We start from the raw sequence: 23,876 nt of genomic DNA on the forward strand, positions 1-23,876 counted from the left end.
GTTCTGGCATATGCTGATTTTAAGAAACCATTTATTTTGGAAGTGGATGCTAGCCATGGAGGCCTTGGGGCGGTGCTATCACAGGAACAGAACGGGAAAGTGCGTCCAATTGCCTTTGCCAGTAGAGGGCTGAGGCCCACTGAGAGAAACATGAATAACTACAGTTCTATGAAGCTGGAATTGCTGGCCGTCAAGTGGGCTGTGACAGAGAAGTTCAGAGAGTACCTGCTGTGCAATCACTTCACCATTTTTTCTGACAATAACCCTTTGAGTCACTTGCAGACTGCCAAGTTGGGGGCCGTGGAGCAGCGCTGGGCTTCTCAATTGGCATCATTTAACTTTACTATCAAGTATCGTCCAGGGAAGAGCAATCAAAATGCCGATGCTTTGTCCCGACAGTACGTGGAGCGCTTTGCAGTTGGAACAAGCATGCCTCCACAAGTGGTGCTAGCCTCTTGGAACGAGCAGCCCAGTGGTTCTGGGGCCCTGTGTGGTGAAGTCGTTGCATTCCCTGGACGCTCATCTCACGATCTGGGCCTACTGCAGAAGGCTGATCCAGTTATTGAACCGGTATGGAGGTTCTATGATGAAAGACGACCTCCAACAGCAACAGAACGTGGAACTTTGTCCAGTGCCAGTAGAGCCCTCGTTCGCCAGCAAGAGCGACTGGTTGAGCGAGAGGGCGTACTATATCGAACAGTCCATCCCCCAGGTGGGGGACCAGAGTATTTCCAGCTGCTTGTTCCTCAGTGTCTACAAGAAGAGGTCTTACATAGTGTCCACAATGATCATGGGCACCAAGGGACAGAGCGAACTCTACAGTTGTTGCGGAGCAGGTGCTTTTGGCCTAATATGGCTCAGGATGTAGAGCAGTGGTGCAGTCGATGCCAAAGATGTGTGCTGGGGAAGGCAGTTCAGCCTAAAGTGCGACCCTATTGGGGTACGCTGCAAGCATCACGGCCAAATGAGATCCTGGCCTTGGACTTTACAGTCTTGGAACCGGCATCGGATGGTAGGCAAAACGTCCTGGTCTTGACCGACATCTTTACAAAATACACCCAGGCTGTTCCCACTAGAGATCAACAGGCAAGTACAGTAGCCCAGATGCTGGTACAACATTGGTTTCATCGGTTCGGTCCTCCAGCCCGTATACATTCCGACCAAGGCCGGAATTTCGAAAGCACTTTGATACAGCAGTTATGCAAGATTTATGGAGTGCAGAAGAGCAGAACCACCCCTTATCATCCCCAAGGAAACGGACAATGTGAACGTTTCAATCGCACTTTACATGACCTGCTTAGGACACTCCCTGTTGACCAAAAGAGGTATTGGCCACGGCACTTGCCCCAACTGACATTTGCATATAATACTACTCCTCATCAGACCACGGGTCGAACCCCCTATTTTCTCATGTTTGGTTGTCACCCCAGGCTACCAGTAGATTTCCTGTTGGGGTTGGAAGAACCCACGCAAAACTTGGGAACGTTGGATGAATGGATTCAGACACATCAGCAGAGTCTACGGCTTGTCCATGAACATGTAAGGCAGAGGACAGAGGAACAGGCCCTCAGGCGTAATCGAAACCATAACGACCAAATAAACGACTCTGGGTTCAAGGAAGGGCAGCTGGTTTATCTGAGGAATCACCCAGCAGGACGAAACAAGATCCAAGATCATTGGAACCCCTGTGTGTACAGAGTGGTTAGAAGTCCAGTGGGAACGGGGGTGGTTTACTCTGTGGCTCCGGTTGATGAAGAGGGGCCAATCCGACAGGTGCACCGGTCTGAGCTACGAGCTGCACTGAATGAAGAACAGGGCACAGAAGATATAGAAGATACTGTCCCCATGACAGGTGAGGAAAGTGGGCCCCACTCCCCAGTTCTGGAGGAAGATGAAGATGGGGATGTTATATTGTTAGTGGAAGAACTCCAGGAGAGACCTGGACCACATGACCCCGTTACCCCTGAAGAAGAGGGACCCTCACAAGAGCCAATGCTCTTACGCCGTTCGACAAGACTGAACGCCGGTCAACACTCTAACCCCCACCGACTCCCTCGGGCAGTTATAACTGAGAGGTATGAAGAGCTGCCTGAACAAGAAGAATGATGGGTTAACATTTTGGAGTGCCATCGTCGGGTCGCCGATGCATTTGGAGGGGGTGATTGTAGCCAGCATAGCCAAGGCGACGCTTTCTTTGTTTTGGTGCGCACATGAAGGATGACGTCCTAGAGTAGAGTAGCACCTGCATTGGGTGAGCCATTTACAGGTAGGCATATATAGGGACACCTGTGGGGTCCTAGAGGATAGCGTGGTGGCTAAAGCGCATGCAGGTGGCGGCGTCTAGAAGAAGCGTGTCTGTAACAGCGAGTCCGAAGTGTGGGGACGCGAGGATAGGCGTGTTCAGGTGGAGTGGCCGCAGGTCATAGAGGTAGCAACAGCCGGTGTGTGTACAGAGTACAAGTCTGTTGGTGACACGCCACATCCATTCTGTCTTCTACTGACTTACGAATGATCAGTTACCAGGTACAATTAGCCGCCGTGCATTCTCTAAAGCTTTATAAACACCTGAAAATGTTTAGTATGCCTAAACCAGAGGTTTCATATGGTTTTTTAATTACACTCTGTATATCCAGTGTTCTGTGACAAGCTGCTATCCTGTCCATGAGTGAAGTTGGTCAACCCTGATGAATGTGGTATGTTTCGTCTTTTTAAATCATATTCATAATGTTGAACGTAGTCAATGTTTTATTGACTGAATGTAATGTTTCTTTCTGTTTTGTGTATATGAAGGGCCACAGCTTCAGTGGGTGTCAGTTGCTGTTTTCTACCGTTTTGTTTTATTTTGTGTTCTTTTATCTAAAGGATCCTACCATAGCAAATCATAAAGTGGTCTTTTAATGATATGCTGCTCAGGGGTATTTAAGTGACCCGTTGTTTTAAAAACCCTTACTCTTGTGTGACTACCTGTGTGTCTAGTTATTGGTCGATGTACCTTTTTTAACTTGAGTCTCTTGAGTATTCTGATCCAGTACTATTTAGATGTGGCTATGTTGAGACTGAGATAGAGGCAGCCATATCGGGTGCTGTGTTCACTTTAGAGTGTGATTTGGAAACATTTGCAGTGTGTGGCTGAATTTTAGAGATTATTCACGAGTGGTATTGTCAATTGGCTGTCTTTACTCAGTCTCCAAACCACAAACAGGTAGTGTCAACACCTCTTAGATTGTTTTTGTTTTATTTAAATTAAACTGACAGAGTCTATTGTCTTCAATAAAGACTGTATTTTTGCATCACCGACGTTTGTCTACTTTCTTTAGAGTTCCCCTTACTCTAAGTAAAAAAGCACTAATTAAGGGGTGGCGTAGTTTGGCACTTACTAACTAGGGGGCGCTACATGACGAATTTTAATGTTGCATTGTGTTCCAGGTTTGAAAAGTGCTGGAATTTAGGCTAAAGTACTTGAAAATGCTTGAAAGTAACTACTTTGTTTCACAACAAATAGCTGTCTGACTGAACAGTTCTCGTGAAGACGTTAAGATTGGGCGTTTTGAAAATAAACAACCATTAAATAATGTGATAAAAAGCGAATTATTTCGAGTAAATGTATAAATATTTAACTCAATTAAGTTTAACGTGTTGGAAAATATTGAAATTGACCTTTAAAGTGAAGTACAAGTGCTTTAATTCCACATTATAAAGGTGTATGAACCCTGCAAACATGACTTTGTTCATTGCGCTGAAGCGCGTCGCGCGCGAAGTTACAAAAGTCAAGAGGTGCACGACCTCGCATGGACAGCGCGCGAGGCCCTCGCACACGGTCAGTGCCACTGCGATTACGTCATTTTCGCGCGAACCCTCGCACCGCTCGCGACGCGTCAAGTATATAACCAGTCAGCTGTCAGAAACAGCTTTGATGTGTGGCTATATTGTCAAATGACGAAATTCAAATGACGTGCGCCGGGGGGGGGGGGGGGGGGGGCACATTAGACTTTCTTGTCCCGGGCCCTAGCAAGACTGTCAACGGGCCTGCATACTACTAATACATACTGTACATAATACATACTACATACTTCAAATGCCACTTTATCAGTTTGCATGAGTGAATTACTACACACTTGGACATGAAACAATATGTTTCACAAAATATAGAGCATAAATTAGTAGAAATGTAAGGCTGATAAACTGATACCAAAAATTTAAAGTATATATAATTATCTAACATGTCTTTGTAATAATTGTATGCTGTAGCAATAACATTACCCTTCACTGGCACAATTGGATCTACTCTAAACCCTGAACCCAACCCATTATCCCTCCACCACACTGGACTGTATGTGTTTTGCTAGGCAGCACTGATCTGACATGGGCCAAACCTGGATTCACACATCTCATTGATAGTGAAGAGTGGTTCCAGAGGACCCAGTTTAATAGGTGAATAGGTAATTTGTATGTGATTTTGACTGCCTGGTCTGTGAGTTTGCTGTGGTCTGTTGCTTAGTGGCTAAGATTGTGTTGCTCATAGCCTTCATTTCACAGCAGTGTGTTTACAGTTGATGGGGGCAGATCTAGCAAGGCAGAAATGTGATGAGCTGACTCATGGCAAAAGTGACATCCTATAAAAGTGGCACATTTAAAAGCTCTTGACTGTAGACTATTCTACTCTGAATGTTTGTCTATGGAAATTGCATGCCAATGTGTTTTTTAGCACAGCTTTCTTATTGGTTTAGTAGAAATGTATGCAAACACTAAGTGCTTAACCTATAATTTCAGTGCAACGAAATGTTGAATTTTTAAGTTAATAGATAGTTGTAAATAAACCACAAATATAAAATGTATGTAAAACATAAAATCGTTAGATATTTTCTTTCTTTCAGTGTGTTACTCCCATCACGCACCCCTACGTTTTGCATATCTTGAAAGAGAAGCCATGATGAAAATAAAAATAAAAAGCAAATCTGTTATGGTCTGATATACCCAAACTTTCTAATCATGCAAAAACTAATCGGGTGACTGAAGCTTACTACAAAATTATATATAACATGGCAAATAATAATAAAGCAATATTTAAATGAGAGTTGATATTATAATATATAATTGATATAAAATAAATATCTAATAATAGTAATGATTATATATATATATATATATATATATATATATATATATATATATATATATATATATATATATATATATATGGTGCCACGCCTTATACCCTTCTCCAACTTTTACCTGAACTAAAAAAATATATCAGGGAGGGACTTTGTAGTGCATGACCATGTAGTGCTTAAAAGGATATAGAGGAAAGAACTTACAAATGGGCTTCGAAAATAAAATGAAGTGTAGCATAATCAAATCCCTAAAGAGTTTGGTAGCGACGCCATCGTCAGTCCTACCAATCCGTCCTGTTTCTTCTTTATACAAAACCGGAAGGGACGGAAGAATCGAGACGAGATAACATGGCGTTTGGAGATGCTTGGAAACAAATATCTTGGTTTTATTACCAGTACCTCCTCGTCACTGCGCTGTACATGTTGGAGCCGTGGGAGCGGACCGTCTTCAGTATCCTTTTTTTTTTTTACAAACGGCTCTTGTCATTTTGTTCATAATACAAACGTAGCCAACGCTACCAGGTTTTACCAGCTAGCTGCGTTAGCTAACTAGTACTTAGCCACCATGCTGTACATACAGGTACAGTTATTTATCGTTCATAGGAGGCTGATATTAATAGTATGTACGTTGTTAGATCGTTATTTTAAATATTTGATTTATATCATAACATCACACAACTCTCTGGGCTTTGTGGTTATCTACGCTGAGCTACGACTCATGAAGGTGGTAGTGTTAACCACCGTGGGAGAAGCTTGGCCTGTATGTGGTGATTCATTAGGAGGTGGTGGAGTGTTTCTCACCCCGGTCCTCAGGGCTCACCTGACGGTTAAAATGCTTTTATCTGTCCAAGCTACCAACACACTGGGATGGAGCAAAAGTGTGTGTGGTGTGCCTCAGGGGCTGGGTTGAGAAACAACTGCTAGAGATCTTACAATGATGTGCAGACTGATTTGCGAAATCAGCTTGAATGATGACACCATGAACGTTAGTTCAGTTTGACTTCATCGTCTTATAAATTATTCATTGTTGAGAAAGCTTGTGAGATAATCTCTACAACAAATGCATGAAGACTTTACAGCTGTGCCTTACGCCATTGCATCAATCCACCACTAGGCGGAGGTCGTTTCCTTGTGGACTTCAAATCATCAGCTTGATCATATTGAGCTTTATATATTCTCTATAGTTAGATGGATAGAAAATATTGTTTGTTCTATATGGATGTGCGGATTCTCTTGAATCAAAGTGCTGGTTTTATTGATCTCTCTCACACCAGGTCTTATCCCATGCCTCAGTTTAAGTGCAGTTCAGATTAGTTTTGTTATGAATGTACACACAATGATGGGCCCTTATATTTGGCTTTAAAATTGCCCGTTCAAGGCCAGAGTAAAAAAGGGAGTTGCCTTAATTAAATGAAAGCAAATTGAAGTACTTCTTACTTCTGCGTGTTAAGGTTCATATTGTGTATTAGCTATTAGTTTTCTTTTAACATAAACAGTTAAATTCAACAAGTTGTAGTGAGAATTAAGTAATTCAAATTTTGTTCACATCATGTATGTAAATTTTACATTATATTTCATCTAATTTAGTAAGGCATTGCTCATATTTATATAAGAATTTACCATCGTTTGTTATAGTTTTGCTGTATGACTTTGGCCTCTTTCATGTCATACAGCAAAATGCAAACACCCATTTGAATGTTAACATATAAACATTTCTGATTGTAAAAGTGTAATTTAGCTCTTCTTATGCTGTGTGTTGTTTTCACGTGTTCACATGTAGTTTCTCTGCACTTTCTTTAACATCATGTCAGATTCTCTCCTGGTCTCTGTAGCAGCAATGGCTGTCTACACTGGATATGTGTTTATGCCCCAGCATATCATGGCCATCTTGCACTACTTTGAAATGCTCTAATGTCAGACTGTGGTGCTGATGCCTTTCAGGATGTCCATGGCTTCCCCCTGGTGGATAAAAAGAATGGTTCTCATGCAAGACTGTTTAACCTTCTTCACCTTTTATCACTGGAAATGTAAAGTTTTGTGGACTGAAGCACTGGAGAAGTATGAAGAGGAACAGGCCGAGGCACCAGATAGATTCATCCACTGTTGTCCTAATGTCTGCGCTTATGCAGATGGTGTAAGTGTGCAGTTTCTCAGCACATACTGCCCTGCTATAAAATAATGCATCATTTTGTATAATGCTAATGTTTTTATAATGCTTCATTTTCTGTTAATGGTAAATTTATTGAGATGGTAAATATTTTGTGATAATAAATGTGTATATTTCATTGTATACATATTTGTAATGTTTTATATAGATTTATTTCAGCTGGTGATAAAATAACTGTCAGAGTAAAGCAATGTACAGATAAAACTTTCTTTTTCACCTCCTGTATAACCCAGTGCAGAAAGCTGCCTGTTATTCTAAGACGAAAGGCGTCTCTCAGGTGGTAATTCTGTGTATTTAAAACTCGCTTCAATAAATATTTTCTTCTCTGTATCTTGTAGCCACTGTTTCAGTTGTGGATTATATTTGCTGAAGATTTGGCACAGGAAATTATGCATTTTCCTGTTTTCATTAGATCTTTCATCCAGCATACTATATGAATAATGTTGGAAATGTACTGCCAAAATATCTAAAGGTCATATTGTACACACACACAATCAAAAATCAACTTTATAAATAAAAATATATCAGCATTAGCTTGTCAGGATGTGACACATGTGAGAGCTGCTATTTGCTGAAGCTCAGATGAACTATAGAACGTTAGATGCATAAACCTGACTGAAACTAAAGTAGGAAGGACTGAAGAACGGTTCTCATAGGCAGTACAGGGGAGCAGGTGGGGTTTGACTGGTGGGTGGAGGGACTTGGTGTAGGTGGGACCAGGACAGTGGGACAGTTACATATTGGATCTTAAATGGTAAACGCATACAAAGTGCAGTTTGTTTTCAAAGTATGTTTACATTTATTTTTCTTCATAATAAGGCATGTACTGAACATGTGAACTAGTGTGTATTTTAGTAAGCGTGTTACTCATTTGCAGCTGATAAGATCAGCGGCACCAAAGAAACTCGGACATTTCGAATTTTTGGTTTGTTACTCAATTATGCAAATCTTGGGAAAACTACATCTACTGTATGATTAGTGTGCTTCAGAAACCCAGTTAATAAGTAGAAATATATAGTTGGAGAACATGTGCAGGCCTCCCATCTGCACAACGCACTGTGCCATGTATCTGTGATATTCTGCCCAGTTCATCTTGTTGGCACGGGCTTAGAAGGGAAGGAGCAGCTGGTTACTGTTTAACCTCTGAGATGAGGATGTTCTCACGTACGTGCTCAAGTAGTGCTTGGAGTTTGCTCCTCATATACAGGGAATATAGAATGTCCTGCCAATGTTGCAATTATAATAAGCGTCAGTGGGTTTAAGCTGCTGCCTGAAGGTGTTGGTAAATCACGTTCTGTGGGCTGTCCCCTGGCACAGTGTTTAGCAAGCCAATATGAGAATCTCTTACCAGCTTTGGCTTAACACAACTACTTAAAGGTCACTAGACAGGCTATTAGACTCATGTTACTTATCATGAAATGTATTTGGGGGAGCAGAACATACGTTTTGACATTATGCGGCTGCTCTGATGATATTTATTTACCGGTGGATTGATCTTAACCATCCTAAATACCATCTATTTGCCAAACAATCTTTTCTTTTGAGAAGTACTTTTAAATTCACCCACACTCTGCTATAAGTACAAACCCAGAGTAGATATCTGTTCAGGGAATTCCCAGTTCTGTTAAACTGCCAACAGCTGAACGTATGTGCTACTATGCTTACAGCACCATACATAGCAAACATTAGTGTAATCATTACCATTACACAAAGGGAATCCTGCATGTTACACAGGACCTGTTATACAAGTCAGGGGAAAACGAAAGCTGAACACCAAATGTAGGATGAATATAATGTGAAAGTTTTAAATGAAAACTGTAATCTTGTATGAAACTAGTACTTTATTATGCCTCACTTGAGAAAATGTAATGGTCCTCAGAATGGTGTCATTAACTGTAGAAAAACATACAATAAAGAAATAAAGTTAAAAAATACAAAAACAAAAAAGTTACAATAAACAAACAAAACATTCAAGTAATTAACTCCAAGGGCTAATTAAAAAAGTTTTAATTATGTATTTACAAAAATATATATTTATTCCTGAATTCGTTCATATTAGTCAATATTAAATGTTTAAAGTACGTTTAAAGCGCACGTTTCACACGACGCCAACGTTTTGAACGACTTCTTACAATTATTTCAAATATTAGTTGAAGAATTTTAGTATAAATATTAGTTGTACAGGCGTCGATGTTGTTTTCTTTGCACTGTATGCCTCACCTGAATATATAAAGTGCCATAAGTGGGTTGTGCGAGTTCAGAGGGTCTCCGTGTGCGCGTGATACGTTTGTTGTCGTTCACGTAACGCTCGAGGCGCGCACATGAACTGCGAATGATAACAAGTGCACAGACGCTTACCGTATTGGCAAATGGCAGAGCATCAGGAAAACCTCTCCGTAGAATTTTTCCCCGAAGACAACGGTCGTTTCAAGAGAAATGACACTAAAGGGATAGTTAACGTTTCGACAGGTGGCGAGGGGACGAGGAAAGGGCAACTCAGGTTCTCTGTAATGAGTCGCCAAAACACCGAAAGCGGAGACTCACAGGACGCGGAAAGCATCGGTTTGCCGTGCGAGATCAGGAAGCCACACAGTAACCGACCGAAATTAAAAGAGCATAAACGACGTAACACTCACAAATTAGTCTTACAGTATATAGTACCATGCATGAACTCATACGGCTTGTGTATAATAGACAACTTTCTGGGAAACAAGATTGGAGACCGCGTCCTGCAAGAAGTAAGACGCGTTCATGAAAATGGGAGAATGCAAGATGGACAGCTAGCCTGCCAAAAACTGGACAAAAGTAAGGCCATTCGAGGAGATAAAATAGCCTGGGTGGACGGGACTGAAAACGGATGTCACAACATTGGTTTTCTGTTGTCGAGAATGGACAAACTTATCACCTTCGCGGACGGCAAACTTGGGAGCTACAAAATTAGAGGGAGACACAAGGTGAGCATTGCATTATTTTTTAACGGTAAAATAATAAAAACCTAGTTATAAATAAGCGCTTCTGGTAATGTTTATGTAATATTAATGTTTTCTTGGCAATACCATTACATTTAGGTTTAACCCAAACTATTAGCAACAAACAACCCAAATACGACCCCCTGTCAGTGCACTTAATAAAACATTTACACCATATATTGTTCTGCATTTTATGCACACCCTGTTATTTAACGAATAGTTGGCGTGGCGTGTTAAAACACACAATGAGATGATGGGTGTTGTATTGTTTTAGTTATATAAACGCTCCTACTACTCCTATGGCCCCAGTGTTTTACATCCTAAAACGTGCTCACACTCGCGACATGAAGCTACTGCAGATCTACACGTTTCCGAGAGCAGCAGCTGCTCGAGCGCTGGCGCCGTGCGCGTGCAGGGACGTGGCGCGTGCAGGGACGTGGCGCGCGAGCTAGCGTACATGCGGCCATCGGAATCCTCAATGGCGGGTGATACGCCTACCGTGCACACACAAAGTGCATTTCTCCTCAGATGTGTTTGGTCATAGAATCCAAACGTCTCCAAAAAAGGAAAAACTAAACTAAACTAACTCAAATTCTGCATACGCTAAAATAAATATATAAAAAGGTTAAATATGCATGAATCATTCAGTATGTGAATGATCTGAACATCATTTGCTACTTTGGTGAATCTCGTAGACTGCAGTTTCGCCGACTGTCACTATTGTCACTCCTTACATGTCTGTTTATTTCGGAAACATGAATACATCTTCGCCAAACACGTGTTCGGACACAGTAAAACAAACTGAATGGGTTTGGTGGGTTAACACCGCCCCCTGAGCGCTACAACACAATCTGCACGTTCCACATTTTCACGCAGGTGTGTTTATCCTGCTCCGTGAACTGTACTCTGGATACGGATTAAAACCAAAAAATAAGACCAACTTCGGTCACTATCGTTATTTTATGTTGCCTCTTCGTCCGTGTCTTCGATGGCTTAAGCTCGTTGAGACTGAAAAAGAAATCAAGCGAGTGAGATCGTCGAGAGAAGCGGTTGTGTTTGGACGCCCATAATCTAGTAGCAAAATGCCCTTTCTTCAGCATCTGGAGGACCTGAAGTTGGAGCAGCTGGCGCTGGAGCACATCGTGCCGGCTCTGTTAGATCGAGGCTTCTTTTACACGGATAATTTTCTTGGGGAAATAGCTGGACACATGGTTTTGGCTCAGGTGAAACAAATACACTGCTCAGGTGTTTTGAAAGATGGGCAACTTGCCGGCCGAGGTTCGGGAGTTTCCAAAAGACATATAAGGGGCGATAAGATAACCTGGGTTAGCGGAACCGAGAAGGACACAGAAGCTATCAACTTTTTATTGAAATTAATTGACAAGCTGATCTCTTTATGCGCTGCACGCCTTGGTAAAAAAGTTATCCGCGACCGGTCGAAGGTAAGCATCTCGTTGAAAAATGTCACTGGACAAATTACTATTATTATTGCTAGGACTACTAGTATCCAGTTCTTGCACTGTGATTATATCTACTGTGATTGTACAGTACACTATATAATATATATATATATATATATATATTGTCTTCTGTTTGTCTGAGTCTTTACTAAGTCAGAGACAACACCAACACACGAGCACAACCCAAGATGCATTTACTGGTTTACTGCATGTCATATACTATAGCCTACATAAAACACCAAAAACAAAACATGCCTTCATCCAATCTGGGTTTTTCATATCTAATTACAATTTAGTTATAACTCCAACTATAAAACTAAGTATTACACAGTGAAGCACAAATTGGTGAACTAAGTATGACAAGTGTACGATATAGCATATTTTCATTTTTTATCACACTGAAATGTCACATGTGTACACGGACGTAATTTGTAGCGACGAATCCATGTCCCCCCCACTTTTGAAACCAAAATTACATCCATGCATGTGTACATGCACATCAGGACCCCTTCAGGATAAATGATTACAAAATGTAGTTCCATATAATTCTCCTTATCCAGACACCACTGTCTTGCTCATGTCCTCTCCTAAGAGACTATGATGGAGCTTTAATGGATCTATTTTTTCATTCATGTTGTTGAGGCCTTTCAAAATCTGATCTTTAAATTGGTTCGGAACGCTTTGTTTTGGATGTACGTGAGATGTGTGTAGCCTTTAGTTTAAGACGGCTCTCTGTTTGGGTTCAGGGAGATTACTTCCTCTGTTGCATTTCTTCTGTTGGTTATTGTTAATCGTAAATTCTCATGATATTATAGTTTGTTGATCTATTGTTTGTTGATCTTGTTTTTTTAAACATTCCAGATGTGTGTAAATTGAAAGGCAGGAAGCAGAATAACTGGATATCAGTGGATTAGAAGCATGATATGATCGTGGTGTACAAGAGATATGCAATACAAGCTTGATTAATTTAACTTCATTCACTCCCAGTCCAAACTTGGGCTTGCCTAAAAGTGGTCAGTACAAATGCTATAGAGGTTGCAAACATGCCAGTGATCCAACAGTATGGCCACATATATGTCCAAATGACAGGAAGCCATTTGAAAACCGTTTCTGGTCACACCACCTATCATAACACATTGTATGAGTAGAGTGAGCAGGAATTATAAGGGGGGGGGGGGGGGGGGGACCCCACAAGAAACCCTATGCCTATGCTATAACATATAATATGTTCTTGTGTATATACTTGAAACTAAATATATTATGATTTGAAAATATTATAATTAGGCAAATTCATGAAAATCCTAGTAATGCAGATGTAACTAGTTATTAGTCTAACATGACATTTTGTAGTGTTATGCTTTTAAAATAAATAAAAAGCATAAAATCATACAGCTAATATTTGCCATTGCTGTTACATTATATAAAATATATCTGATTCATGCAGATATTGGTAAAATTGAAACAAAGTTTTTTTTTAATTAATTCATAATTTGCAGCTAATGTTTGTGTATAACATTCACTCTCTTGCTGAATGGCTGAGTCATCCTCCTCCTTTATCTCAGATGCTTAGTACAGTTACAGTAGGTGTTTGTCATGGCGTGGTGTGGTAGGTGATGAATGCCACAGATAGGCTGTCTGATCTGTCCACGAGAGAGTGCATCACGAGTAGTACGTGACTCTTTCCACAGTTTCCAATTCACAGGAAGTCCAACCAGGCAACAGGAAGTGAGTCTTTCACTTTAGTCAGTTGCCGAGACCTGTGCCCCCTTCCCCCTGTGAAATCTCGCACTGGTTTTGGCCAAATGCCATTTCTACCACCGCTGTTGTCCTTTACAAAAGCACTTAACATCAGGTTACTGTGGGGCAAAATGAGAAAATTGCGGAGAACTACCCTGACCGTTGTTGTGCCCTAACCCCAACCCTCTCCAGCGAGCCGTGTGGCTTCAGTCCTTCTTTCACACACTGCTCTACTTTGTTTATGCTGATTACAGATCTGGAATCCACTTACACAACTGCTAAGCTAATATGTGGGAGACAGCAAGTTGCAGAACTGAGTGGGGACGTGAACCTTTGAGTGTGCTTGATGGCTGACGTGATACCATCAGCATATGGTGGATAATAATTACTTATGCAAGCACCTAGGGAAATGTGGTTGGATAGTTGAAGTAGTAAATTGAAAATGTAATTCCAAGGTACAAATCTCTTCCCCAAAAAATAAAATCTTCCTGTAAAGGGCCCATGTAATTTACTTAATGTGTCGGGGCAAAAAGTTACTGTCTTGGAGCAACTCAATACAGTAGTCCAAATTCAAGCTCACATTTGTAATACTGAGTAACTTCTTTAATTTAGCAGGAATGCATGAAAAAGGGCTGGATGTACTTGCTATCTGACCCCCGAGGGAGGGGAGGAATGGGAGAGGAGGGAGGAGGAGGGGGAGGGGGGAGGGGAGCGTTTTACCATGTACTGAGCATAGTGTGGCTGCTGCCTCACGCTCAACACGTAGGACTGTCATTAAACCTTCATGGTGTTGGTAGAGAGCCAAATCTTCTCTCTTTCGGCACACACATACACACACACGTCCCCCCTCCCAGTCTCCTCCACACATGTTTACAGTGCGCTATGACGGCAAACCTACGTATGTGCCCTTATTGTGGGAAAGAGACCATGATAAAAACTCGGTTGTAGAAATGTAAACATGTGCACCATTGAATTGAGTGGGGTCTGTCGGGACAATGATTAAGGGAAAAAGGTTATGTTTTGAAACACGTTTAGATTATATGCTCAAGACATTATCAGAAGGTTGACGGTGTGTTTAGAATTTTCTAAATGCATTAATGACATTATCCGCCGTGTAATCAATGGCGTGACTATCTTCATTTTGCCTTTATACTTCCAGTTCTCCAACATGACAGCACTAGCTAAAAGAACTGATCCAACTCAGTAAACATGAACTATAGTTTAATGTGCTAATACGGATACATAAAACTAACCCCTCCAGTAAGCTAATGTTGTATGATATGACTACTGGACAATTGTAAGCGGATTTGTATTTAGCACTGGAATGTGTAGCACGGTTCGCCGACGTGACTGGTAAATGGTCCCTGTCCTCTCTGTTAACAAGCTAACCTCCAGTCTCCAGTAAATTTATTCGTAATTAATGAATTTCCCAAATAACAACTAATTCCATAAATACGGTTAATTGTGTTTGCAACATTTTGCGAACGGTTTCGTCTCAACGCGAATTACGGACGTTTGGCATTTGGAAATGCAACTAGAACAAACCGACACACGTGACATTAGGCTACTGCATCTCCCACAACACTAACGGATGTTTCTGATATTATTAGTCGGGTAGACCACATATCAAAGTATGTCCATAAGTTAACTTTGGCCATTTTGTCCTCTAGCCAGTTGGTAATGGTAAAGGGATTGCAGAAATTATTACCAATGCTGTCACGCAGACCCATTTTGTTTCATAATAGCTCTCAATGTAAACAGGACGTTAAAAGACAAAAAGCGGAAAAGTCAATTAAAATTGGTGTGTGTATGTGGTATATATATATATATATATATATATATATATATATATATATATATATATATATATATATATATACACACACACAGCTAACTGAATATGTTCTTTATAGACTTAAAGGCATTTTAAGATAATGGTCTATGCTTAAATTAGCTTCAAAGACAAATATACATGGTTAATATTGATGGGCTATATACTGCATATATTCCAAAACAATATATAATAATATATAACAGTATATAATTTTAATTATAATAATTACATTTTAAATTAATGTTAATGACCTCCTCATGAAAAATATATTATTGTTGCACTATTACAAGTGGAACTACAGTTAGTTGTCAGCAGAATCTATAGTACTATTTTCAGATGGTGAAATGAAAGGTATGAACAACAACAAATCATTTCAAGATGCACTAGCATCACTAACATTTGTCACTAACAGTGAGTTTTATTATTTGTACATTTTTTTTTTTGCAAAGGAGAGCATTTGAAGACGAGCAATGACATCAGATTGTAGTCAACTAACCTTCACCATATTCAAGTGACTATTTGTATATATTTAATATATTTCGGTGATCAGGTTTATCCAGGGATATGGAGTTAGCCACTGCCTTGGTACAGGTTTTTACTTGCACCTAATAGAATACCCCATAAATATTTGTCTGAACATGCGTCAAGGCCAATGTCTTGAATTATATTGAACTTTCCAAGGCTTGATTCCAGATCTTCAATTGGATTTTAATTAATTGATTCTTTAAGATATTTCACCAAGTCATTATTTCATTTTAATTCCTAAATAGGAATATTCTTTGGCAATTTTATTGTGTCAATACATTCATATAAATTCAGGGTCCATCTTTGAATATCAGATTTCACTGCCATAATAAGTGGTTCAAAATTAATATGTGATATTTAGAAAGGTCTTTAGGTAGATTACTTCCCTAATAATTTAATGAATCATAATCCCACCTCCCATGTTTTACTTTCTGCACATTTAATTTGTATCCTGAAAATACCAAATATAGTTCCACCACTCTCATGTGCTCCATAAAAGATTTAGTAGGCTTGTTCAAAATTAAGAAATCATCATCTGTGTATAGCATTTGTGCTCTTCAGCTCTATGGACTTTTATTCACTTTTATCAGAAAAGTCTGACGTATGCACTGAGCTAGAGTGCATATACAGTTTGAATACTTGGAATACTTGGTGAATACTTGGCTAGAGTTCTATATACAGTGTGAAATGAGGAGACAAACCCTTGTCTCATCCCCCTCGATAAAACAATAGCAAACAAATTCAATTCATTTCTATGCATGCAGTAGGTCAAACAATATTTTGATAGTTTGGAGATTTTGGCTAAATTGTAAATTGGAATGTACTTCAATATGAGGAAAAAAACTGTTTGAATACTTGGAATACAACAGTACGTAGACTTATGTAGAACGTAGGCCCCCCAAATATCATATCTATGAAGTTTGTTTCTATGCACAGTTTCATTCTGAATTACAATTAATTCATGAAAAAAGGTAGTGCAGAGAATTTCAAAATGTCTTATAAGCACGAAATCTTGGTTGCTATCTTTTACCAGTAGATAAGTAACTATTGCGGTTCTCTTTTATTAATGCATAAACCCATTACACACACACCATTTCCAGTGCAGTTAGAAATGGGTCAGGCACTGTATCCTCTATTGTGCTCTGTAGAGCGTTTGTTTTCCGGGTTTTATACTGGGATGTGTATGGTATAACCGGCAGGGTATATCGCGTGCAAGCTTGCCTGCGGGGTCAGAGGGTGAGGTGGGGCCGCTGTTGTGCGGAGGGCGTTTTTCTTCCCGCTCCTTTGTGGCAGGGAGGTGTGTTGTTATGCTCAGGAGCAGACGGGCTTGTGGGATCCAGCATGTGTCTCAGTGCCTTTAGGACTTTGCACTGGGATCCATATTGATTGTTGAGAGGAGAGTTTCCTAACAGTGACATAAACACAGGTCCAGCATATACGGACGTCCCCTGCTGATCTCTGTCCTCTGCCCCGTCCTCACATCCTCATTCTCTTCTGCTTCGGCCATGATTCCGTCTCCATTTCTTTTCCCCGACGTTTCCTTGCTGTGGCCCTGAGGCCTTTCTTGGGATCGACAAAAATATGAAAATACAAAGCACTTATTAGTGTTGTACAGCTGATCAAAACATCGCAGTGCTGTTCCAATAGTAAATGTTTTGACACTTTTGAGACTTTTTAAAAATGTTAATAAAGAATATCTGTAGAAGAATCAAATTGCATGAACAAGTGTGACTTGGATGGACAGTGATAAGAAAAGAATCCCCATGTGTTCCTTGTGAAGCTTAGCTTGAACATTGTTCACACCAGTAGTAATGGGGACCACTGTGGTGCGGTTAAACCTGCTCAGGTCATTTATTTTCAATGACATCTTGTGATTTACACTTACAAAAGGTGTGGTGACGTCGACAATGAGCTAACAAGTGAATTGCCAAGACTGGGGTTGTACTGTGAATATACTATTTGGTGAATTGTCTTAATTTATTATACAGGGATTGGTATTGATAATGGATATTTACACTATAACCGCAAATCACTAATTGATACTGTCTAATTGATACTCTAAAGTTTTTATTGGTGACCTTTTAACATTTTAAATATTTTTCCATAGTTGGTGGTAAGGACTGTTTTGGTTTCAGTAAAACAATGAGTCAATAAAGGTCGGCGTGTAAATGTGCTGAAAGTGTATGCGTCTAGTCAGCACCTAACGAATGTGCTATTTTATTACAGGCAATGGTTGCGTGCTACCCAGGCAACGGGGCCGGTTATGTTAAACACGTAGATAACCCCAACGGAGACGGACGCTGCGTCACCTGCATCTACTACCTCAACAAAAACTGGAACGCCAAGGTACTCCTAGACCTTCCAGCCACACGGCTTTCTTTGTTCAGCACTGTGCCCGGCAGGCCTGCGGTGAATTATGACGCTGTTTTGATTTCCAGGAACACGGCGGAATTCTACGCATATTCCCTGAGGGAAAATCGTACGTTGCCGACATCGAGCCCCTGTTTGATCGCCTGCTGCTCTTCTGGTCAGACCGAAGGAATCCTCACGAAGTGCAGCCATCATTTTCTACCAGGTGTGTGTGTGTGTGTGTGTGTGTGTGTGTGTGTGTGTGTGTGTGTGTGTGTGTGAGTGCGTGCGTGCGTGCGCATATGTATGTGGGTCAGTCACAAGTGAAGTTATGTAGGCTGATAAAAACATCTCTGTGGTGTTGTAGGTATGCCATCACCGTGTGGTACTTTGACTCTGAGGAGAGAGCTGAAGCAAAAAGAAGATTCCGGGACTTAACAGGTGTGTGGAGCTTTGCTCGGTGGAATGTCATATCTCTCCCTCATCAGGTCAAAGGTCACTTAAGTGCTGTTCTGTTATGTTCTTTTCCAGCTTCTTCACAAGACAGCAAGTCTTAGCTGAAGAGTTTCAGATACAGCTGGGTTCACTGAGAGGAGGAGTGTGTGTGTGTGTGCGTGTGTGTGCGTGTGTGTGTGTGTGTGTGTGTGTGAGTGAGTGTTTCACAGTCTCTGCCCTTTGTGATACTGCACTTATGGTACCCCACCCCCTTTTCACACTGTTTGTATTGGTGCTGTTGGAAACGATAGCTCATTGTATTTTCTTTGTCTTGCTGCTCTGTGCATGTAGGAGAATGGCTACATTTATACACAAGCATTTCAGCACAAGTGAATTCATGTTATGTGTTTGTAATGAGAATGGTTGAATAGTTTATGGGGGGTGGGGTGGTGATGATGATGATGATGATGATGATAGAACATATGATCATTAAGTGTCATTATACTGTTTGATCTTCTTTTGAGAAATGTTTGCATCCAGTGCTTTTGTTTAATTATATGAGAGTAGTTGTTTTCATATTTGTGCTTTAAATTGACGATTTAATAAACTGGTTCAAACCATAGTGGGACTATCACCTAATGATTTGTATGGCCCGTGAAGGTGTTAGCACTTAGAAACAGAAAGAGAAAGTCATAAGCAGTAAAAAGCAATATAAAAACCCCCAAACTAATACTTTTCAGTTTTACAGTCTATAACATTCTATGTTTTATAGCAGATTCATCTTAACGTGGGCTTGCCTTGACATGTGGTTGGTGTCATGGGTGGGTTTAATAGTTCTGTGCCTTCTGTTCTTCAGTGTAGATGTTGTTTGGGCATGATCAGTTCAGCTCAGCACTGCAGGGGCAGAAGGACGTGAATCTGACCTTGCAGCTTCTATTGATGTTAGAATGTGATCATGAAATCTGATTTTTAACGTTTCAAAATGTATTGTTCTTGAATTAATCTCAGTGGAATTGTCCCTGACTGGATTTGAAGAAATTTTAATTTAGAAAGATCCACTCTGTGGTCGTGCAAAAACAAAATGGTGGATGTGTAGTGGATGGTAAAGGAGCAGCTGATGCGGGTGAGGCTGGACTCTGTAGGACAGGTTGTGTTTAACCAGCACACTCTTCCCAAATCAGCTCATAGTACGATGAGGATTTAGTACATAGCACTTGACAAACAATGCCTCTAGATATGAATGTATATTAATATAATCAAAATAGTTTTAGAATTACAGTGTGGCTTTAAGACATTTCCTTCAACCAAAGGATTAGTCACATCTGCATTCCAGACCTGCGATCTTAAAGTAGACTCTAGGTAAGGACGTTAAGTACCGGTAGCTTTTTTTTCCCTCAATGGATAATCTGTGATGGCTTCACGTGCAAATAGACTGTATACATTATCCAGTTGTGTCATTCAGTCTTTTTAATGATTGAAGTTAATAATGATAGAATATGTCCGTATTGTTAGAGACTGTGTGTCACTACCCCCTCACATTTAGTTTTTGGAACGGGCGACCTGTCAGTCCATGTGTTTGAATCACTCAGACATTTTGCATGCTGGTCAGCAATGCTGGTGATAGATGATGTAAACATGCCTGTGTTCATTGCTTTGCAACATGAATATGATTATCATTCGAGGAAGAAATTATGTTTAGTTTTGTATAATACTTTAGTCTGCTGGTAAATGTGATGTGTTCATGATATTTGAAAATACTGGAAAGCCTGATAAGATAATGCACACACACATGGAACACAGAGATGATAACATTAAAAGATTAACCCTGTTACTGAGTAGACAAGATTGGTGGACAAGAATTTCAGTGCCTTGTAAATGGCAAATAAAGAATCCCACAATTAATTGCCTTTGTTTTTGTTTTTTTTTTCTCTGTGTGCCAAACATCTCTCTTCTCAAACTCCTCTGCAGCTCACTTCTGTCTCTGCTCTGTTCCCCTTTCCATAGATTCATCAGGTCATAGTTTTCTTTGAATGCCTGATTATATATCAACACCTACATATCTAGTTAGACCATTTTATTATAAATTTTATGCAGGTCATTCTATGCATCATTTCTGTGCGATTTCTAAATGTATTTCAGGAAATGTATCTGTTTCTGAAATGCATAGAGACAGCTCACATCACATAAAAAAAATATGTATATAATTTTGTTAAAAGAAATGTATATGTTTATTTAATCAAAACCCCAGTTAGAACTTCTTTCTTTGCGAGGCCTTTCTTGGGATTAGAAAATACAGAGCAGTTCTTTGTTCTGTAGCTGACCAAACATCATGCCTGTCACAACCTCCCTGGTGATGCAGACCAGCGAGACGAGGCCCAGACCCTGGCTGGAAGCTTCACCCTTCCACACGATCTGATATCTGTGCTGAGTGATATCGAGAAATAAACCATCCCATGGTGCACTGCAATTGCCCATGTGTCCAACGCCCAGAGTTCTTCTCTGTGATCTTAGCAGTGTGTCCATCTGCAGTACATCGTGCTCTTCAGAGTGGTGTAAACACTACTCAGTAAAGACAGCGTGAGTGGGCATCAGAGAGTGCGAGCTTCCCCCACCCTGAAGCTGCGTGTTGGGTGTAGCTTCCCCCACCCTGAAGCTGCGTGTTGGGTGTAGCTTCCCCCACCCTGAAGCTGCGTGTTGGGTGTAGCTTCCCCCACCCTGAAGCTGCGTGTTGGGTGTAGCTTCCCCCACCCTGAAGCTGCGTGTTGGGTGTAGCTTCCCCCACCCTGAAGCTACGTGTTGGGTGTAGCTTCCGCCACCCTGAAGCTGCGTGTTGGGTGTAGCTTCCCCCACCCTGAAGCTGCGTGTTGGGTGTAGCTTCCCCCACCCTGAAGCTGCGTGTTGGGTGTAGCTTCCCCCACCCTGAAGCTGCGTGTTGGGTGTAGCTTCCCCCACCCTGAAGCTACGTGTTGGGTGTAGCTTCCGCCACCCTGAAGCTGCGTGTTGGGTGTAGCTTCCCCCACCCTGAAGCTGCGTGTTGGGTGTAGCTTCCCCCACCCTGAAGCTGCGTGTTGGGTGTAGCTTCCCCCACCCTGAAGCTGCGTGTTGGGTGTAGCCGTCCAGGAGCTCAGCTGTGTGCACCCAGTAAACTTATGTTCTCCCCGCATGTCCTTGCGCAAGCTGGACTGACCGTCATGTAAATATAGGACTGAGGTCAGAGACATGGATCGGCCACTTGGGGTCTGAAACTCTCACACCTCGTGTGTGAAGAGCGTTACAGAGGAGTGTTGCCTTATCTGCGCTGGTGAGTAACTGCTTTGGCCGTGTCTGTACAGAGCGCGCTCAAATGAAGGACCATTTCTTCTGCTCATTCCCGACTCTAAGCAGTTGCAGTTGAAGCACCCGTACTGTTCAATAGTCTAACCTCTCTCTGCCTGTCCATCTGAGATCTGGCCCTTTAGCTGGTTAAACTCCTTCTCTAAACTAAAGGGCTCATTTGCCCTGTGCTGCACAACTGTCTTGTTGATCTCTGTCACCCAAATGTCCTGTTCATCTCTGATGCACAACAACTCTGTCACGCAACCGACCCTTTTGTCTCTGTTGCACAACTGCCCTGTTCGTCTTTGCACTGGGCCACATATTGTGCATGCCTGTCTCTGATTCATTGTGTTCACATTCTAGGTACAGTGTCACACTTGTGTCTGATTCATTGTGTTCATATTCTAGGTACAGTGTCACACTTGTGTCTGATTCATTGTGTTCATATTCTAGGTACAGTGTAGCACTGTATCTTGTCTCGTAGTAGAGTAATAAAAAAAGACCCAACAATTAAGACACGCATGCTGCTTGTTCTGAGTCTGTGATTCATTAATTGAAAGGGGCGTGTTCTAAATTAGAGCAGTGAGGAGTTCAACAGGTGAAGTCATTCATTCTGTGGAATAGCAGGTGTACGTGTTGGTTCCCATTTAAGGTAGGAGGGTGGCCAGTCCTGCCCACGTTGGTTCTAGTGCATTTCCTTTTGAAACACTTGGGGAAAATGGATCGTTCCAGACGTTCATTGGTGAGGGAAAACCACACAGAAGTGCAGCAAATTACAGGTTGCTCAGCTAAGATTGTCTCAGTGATGCTTTGAAGTGGCAACCGAAATCTGAAAGACGCGGAAGGAAGCGGAACTGCTGTGAACGTGGCAAACCAACGATCCAACGATCATGTGCGTGATGTCCTACAACAATCAGAAGACGATTACGTGAAGGAAAGCTGCCTGCCAGAACTCCTTGTAAAGTCCCATTGTTGCAAAAAGACGGTCAAATTTACCAAAGCATATTCTGACTGGCTCACAGAGAAATGCTGCAACATTTTGTGGACTGTTGAAAGCAAAATTGTTTGAGTCTAGTGTCCGTAGGTCAGATGTCCCCTGAGCACTGAATTCAAGCTACAGTACGTTGTAAAGTTGGTAAAACATGGTGGTGCAAAAATCATGATATGGTGACGTTGCTCTTGCGTACAAAGGACCAAGGATCTGTTTGAATAGATCAGAATACTTGAGATCATGTTGCCTTATGCCGAAGAAGAAATGGTCTTAAAATGGGAGTTTCAACACCACAATGACTCAAAACGCACGAGTAAGTGAACATCTCATTACAGACAAGTAATTGAGTGAGGTAATTTGAGGGAAAATCCATAAACATTGTGTAATGTAGTCCAATCATCCTGCACTGGAATACGTGTTCAGAGGCTAGAAAAGGTGGTCGACTCTATGCAACACAGATGTGAAGCAGTTCTCAGAGAGAATGCTGCTAAATATTGGTGAAATTAGTGAAATCTCAAACACACTTCAGTTTATGCATAATTATTTTGCTGGCACTGTTGTTCTTAAACAGTCCAATATTCCTTTTTCTTTGCTTTCTGTATTCATGCAAATTGTATTCACACATGTTGTTAATTATGTTTTGATTTGGGATTGAAAGTGTAGTGTATCCAGTGCATTTGGACATATGGAAATTAAAGGGGTGGTGGCAGCTGTGTCTCTGGGATTGGCCATTGGGTTCTTGACCAAGGTCGTGTTCCCTTCACATGTCAACTAGTTCATTCTGTTCTTAGCGTTATATAGCTGAAGCAGTGAAGTCACCTAGTTGGTGCATAATGGTGCTTTATGGACACGACGGCTGTCAATGCAGGGGAGTCCAGACCTTGGGTGACCAAAGAGACATTTTTGTAGAGGGCCAAAGGCCAAAAAGACAGAATACAAATAAAGGAGTCATCGGAGGGCCCATCCTGTTTGTTCCTTAGTGT

At 41.1% G+C, this 23,876-nt stretch overlaps 2 protein-coding genes across 3 annotated transcripts; both read left to right on the top strand.

Moving 5' to 3' along the window:
- The first annotated feature begins 5,315 nt into the window (after window positions 1-5,315).
- sptssa (serine palmitoyltransferase, small subunit A) lies at window positions 5,316-7,608 on the top strand. The gene is made up of 2 exons (XM_076978952.1): window positions 5,316-5,562; window positions 6,923-7,608. The coding sequence occupies exons 1-2, from the start codon at window positions 5,460-5,462 to the stop codon at window positions 7,021-7,023; spliced, it is 204 nt and encodes a 67-aa protein (XP_076835067.1). The 5' UTR covers window positions 5,316-5,459; the 3' UTR covers window positions 7,024-7,608.
- A 1,937-nt stretch (window positions 7,609-9,545) lies between these two features.
- Window positions 9,546-20,489, top strand: egln3 (egl-9 family hypoxia-inducible factor 3). Of its 2 annotated transcripts, none has more exons than XM_076978598.1 (5): window positions 9,546-10,232; window positions 18,030-18,149; window positions 18,242-18,378; window positions 18,520-18,593; window positions 18,684-20,489. In XM_076978598.1, exons 1-5 carry the CDS (start codon window positions 9,648-9,650, stop codon window positions 18,707-18,709), a joined length of 942 nt encoding a protein of 313 aa, XP_076834713.1. In that variant the 5' UTR covers window positions 9,546-9,647; the 3' UTR covers window positions 18,710-20,489. The 2 variants fall into 2 exon arrangements, with proteins under 2 accessions (XP_076834713.1, XP_076834714.1); XM_076978599.1 differs by lacking the exon at window positions 9,546-10,232 and adding an exon at window positions 11,075-11,689.
- The last annotated feature ends 3,387 nt before the right edge of the window (window positions 20,490-23,876 follow it).

This window comes from Brachyhypopomus gauderio, chromosome 17 (genome assembly GCF_052324685.1).
Source record: "Brachyhypopomus gauderio isolate BG-103 chromosome 17, BGAUD_0.2, whole genome shotgun sequence".
NCBI lineage: Eukaryota > Metazoa > Chordata > Actinopteri > Gymnotiformes > Hypopomidae > Brachyhypopomus > Brachyhypopomus gauderio.

Excerpts from the sequence above, each read along its gene's own strand:
- sptssa (XM_076978952.1), top strand. The coding sequence starts at position 5,460 with ATGGCGTTTGGAGATGCTTGGAAACAAATATCTTGGTTTTATTACCAG. Across the intron at positions 5,563-6,922 it reads GTGGGAGCGGACCGTCTTCA|ATTCTCTCCTGGTCTCTGTA; the intron begins GTATCCTTTTTT and ends ACATCATGTCAG.
- egln3 (XM_076978598.1), top strand. The coding sequence starts at position 9,648 with ATGGCAGAGCATCAGGAAAACCTCTCCGTAGAATTTTTCCCCGAAGAC. Across the intron at positions 18,379-18,519 it reads CAGCCATCATTTTCTACCAG|GTATGCCATCACCGTGTGGT; the intron begins GTGTGTGTGTGT and ends GTGGTGTTGTAG. Across the intron at positions 18,594-18,683 it reads AAGATTCCGGGACTTAACAG|CTTCTTCACAAGACAGCAAG; the intron begins GTGTGTGGAGCT and ends GTTCTTTTCCAG.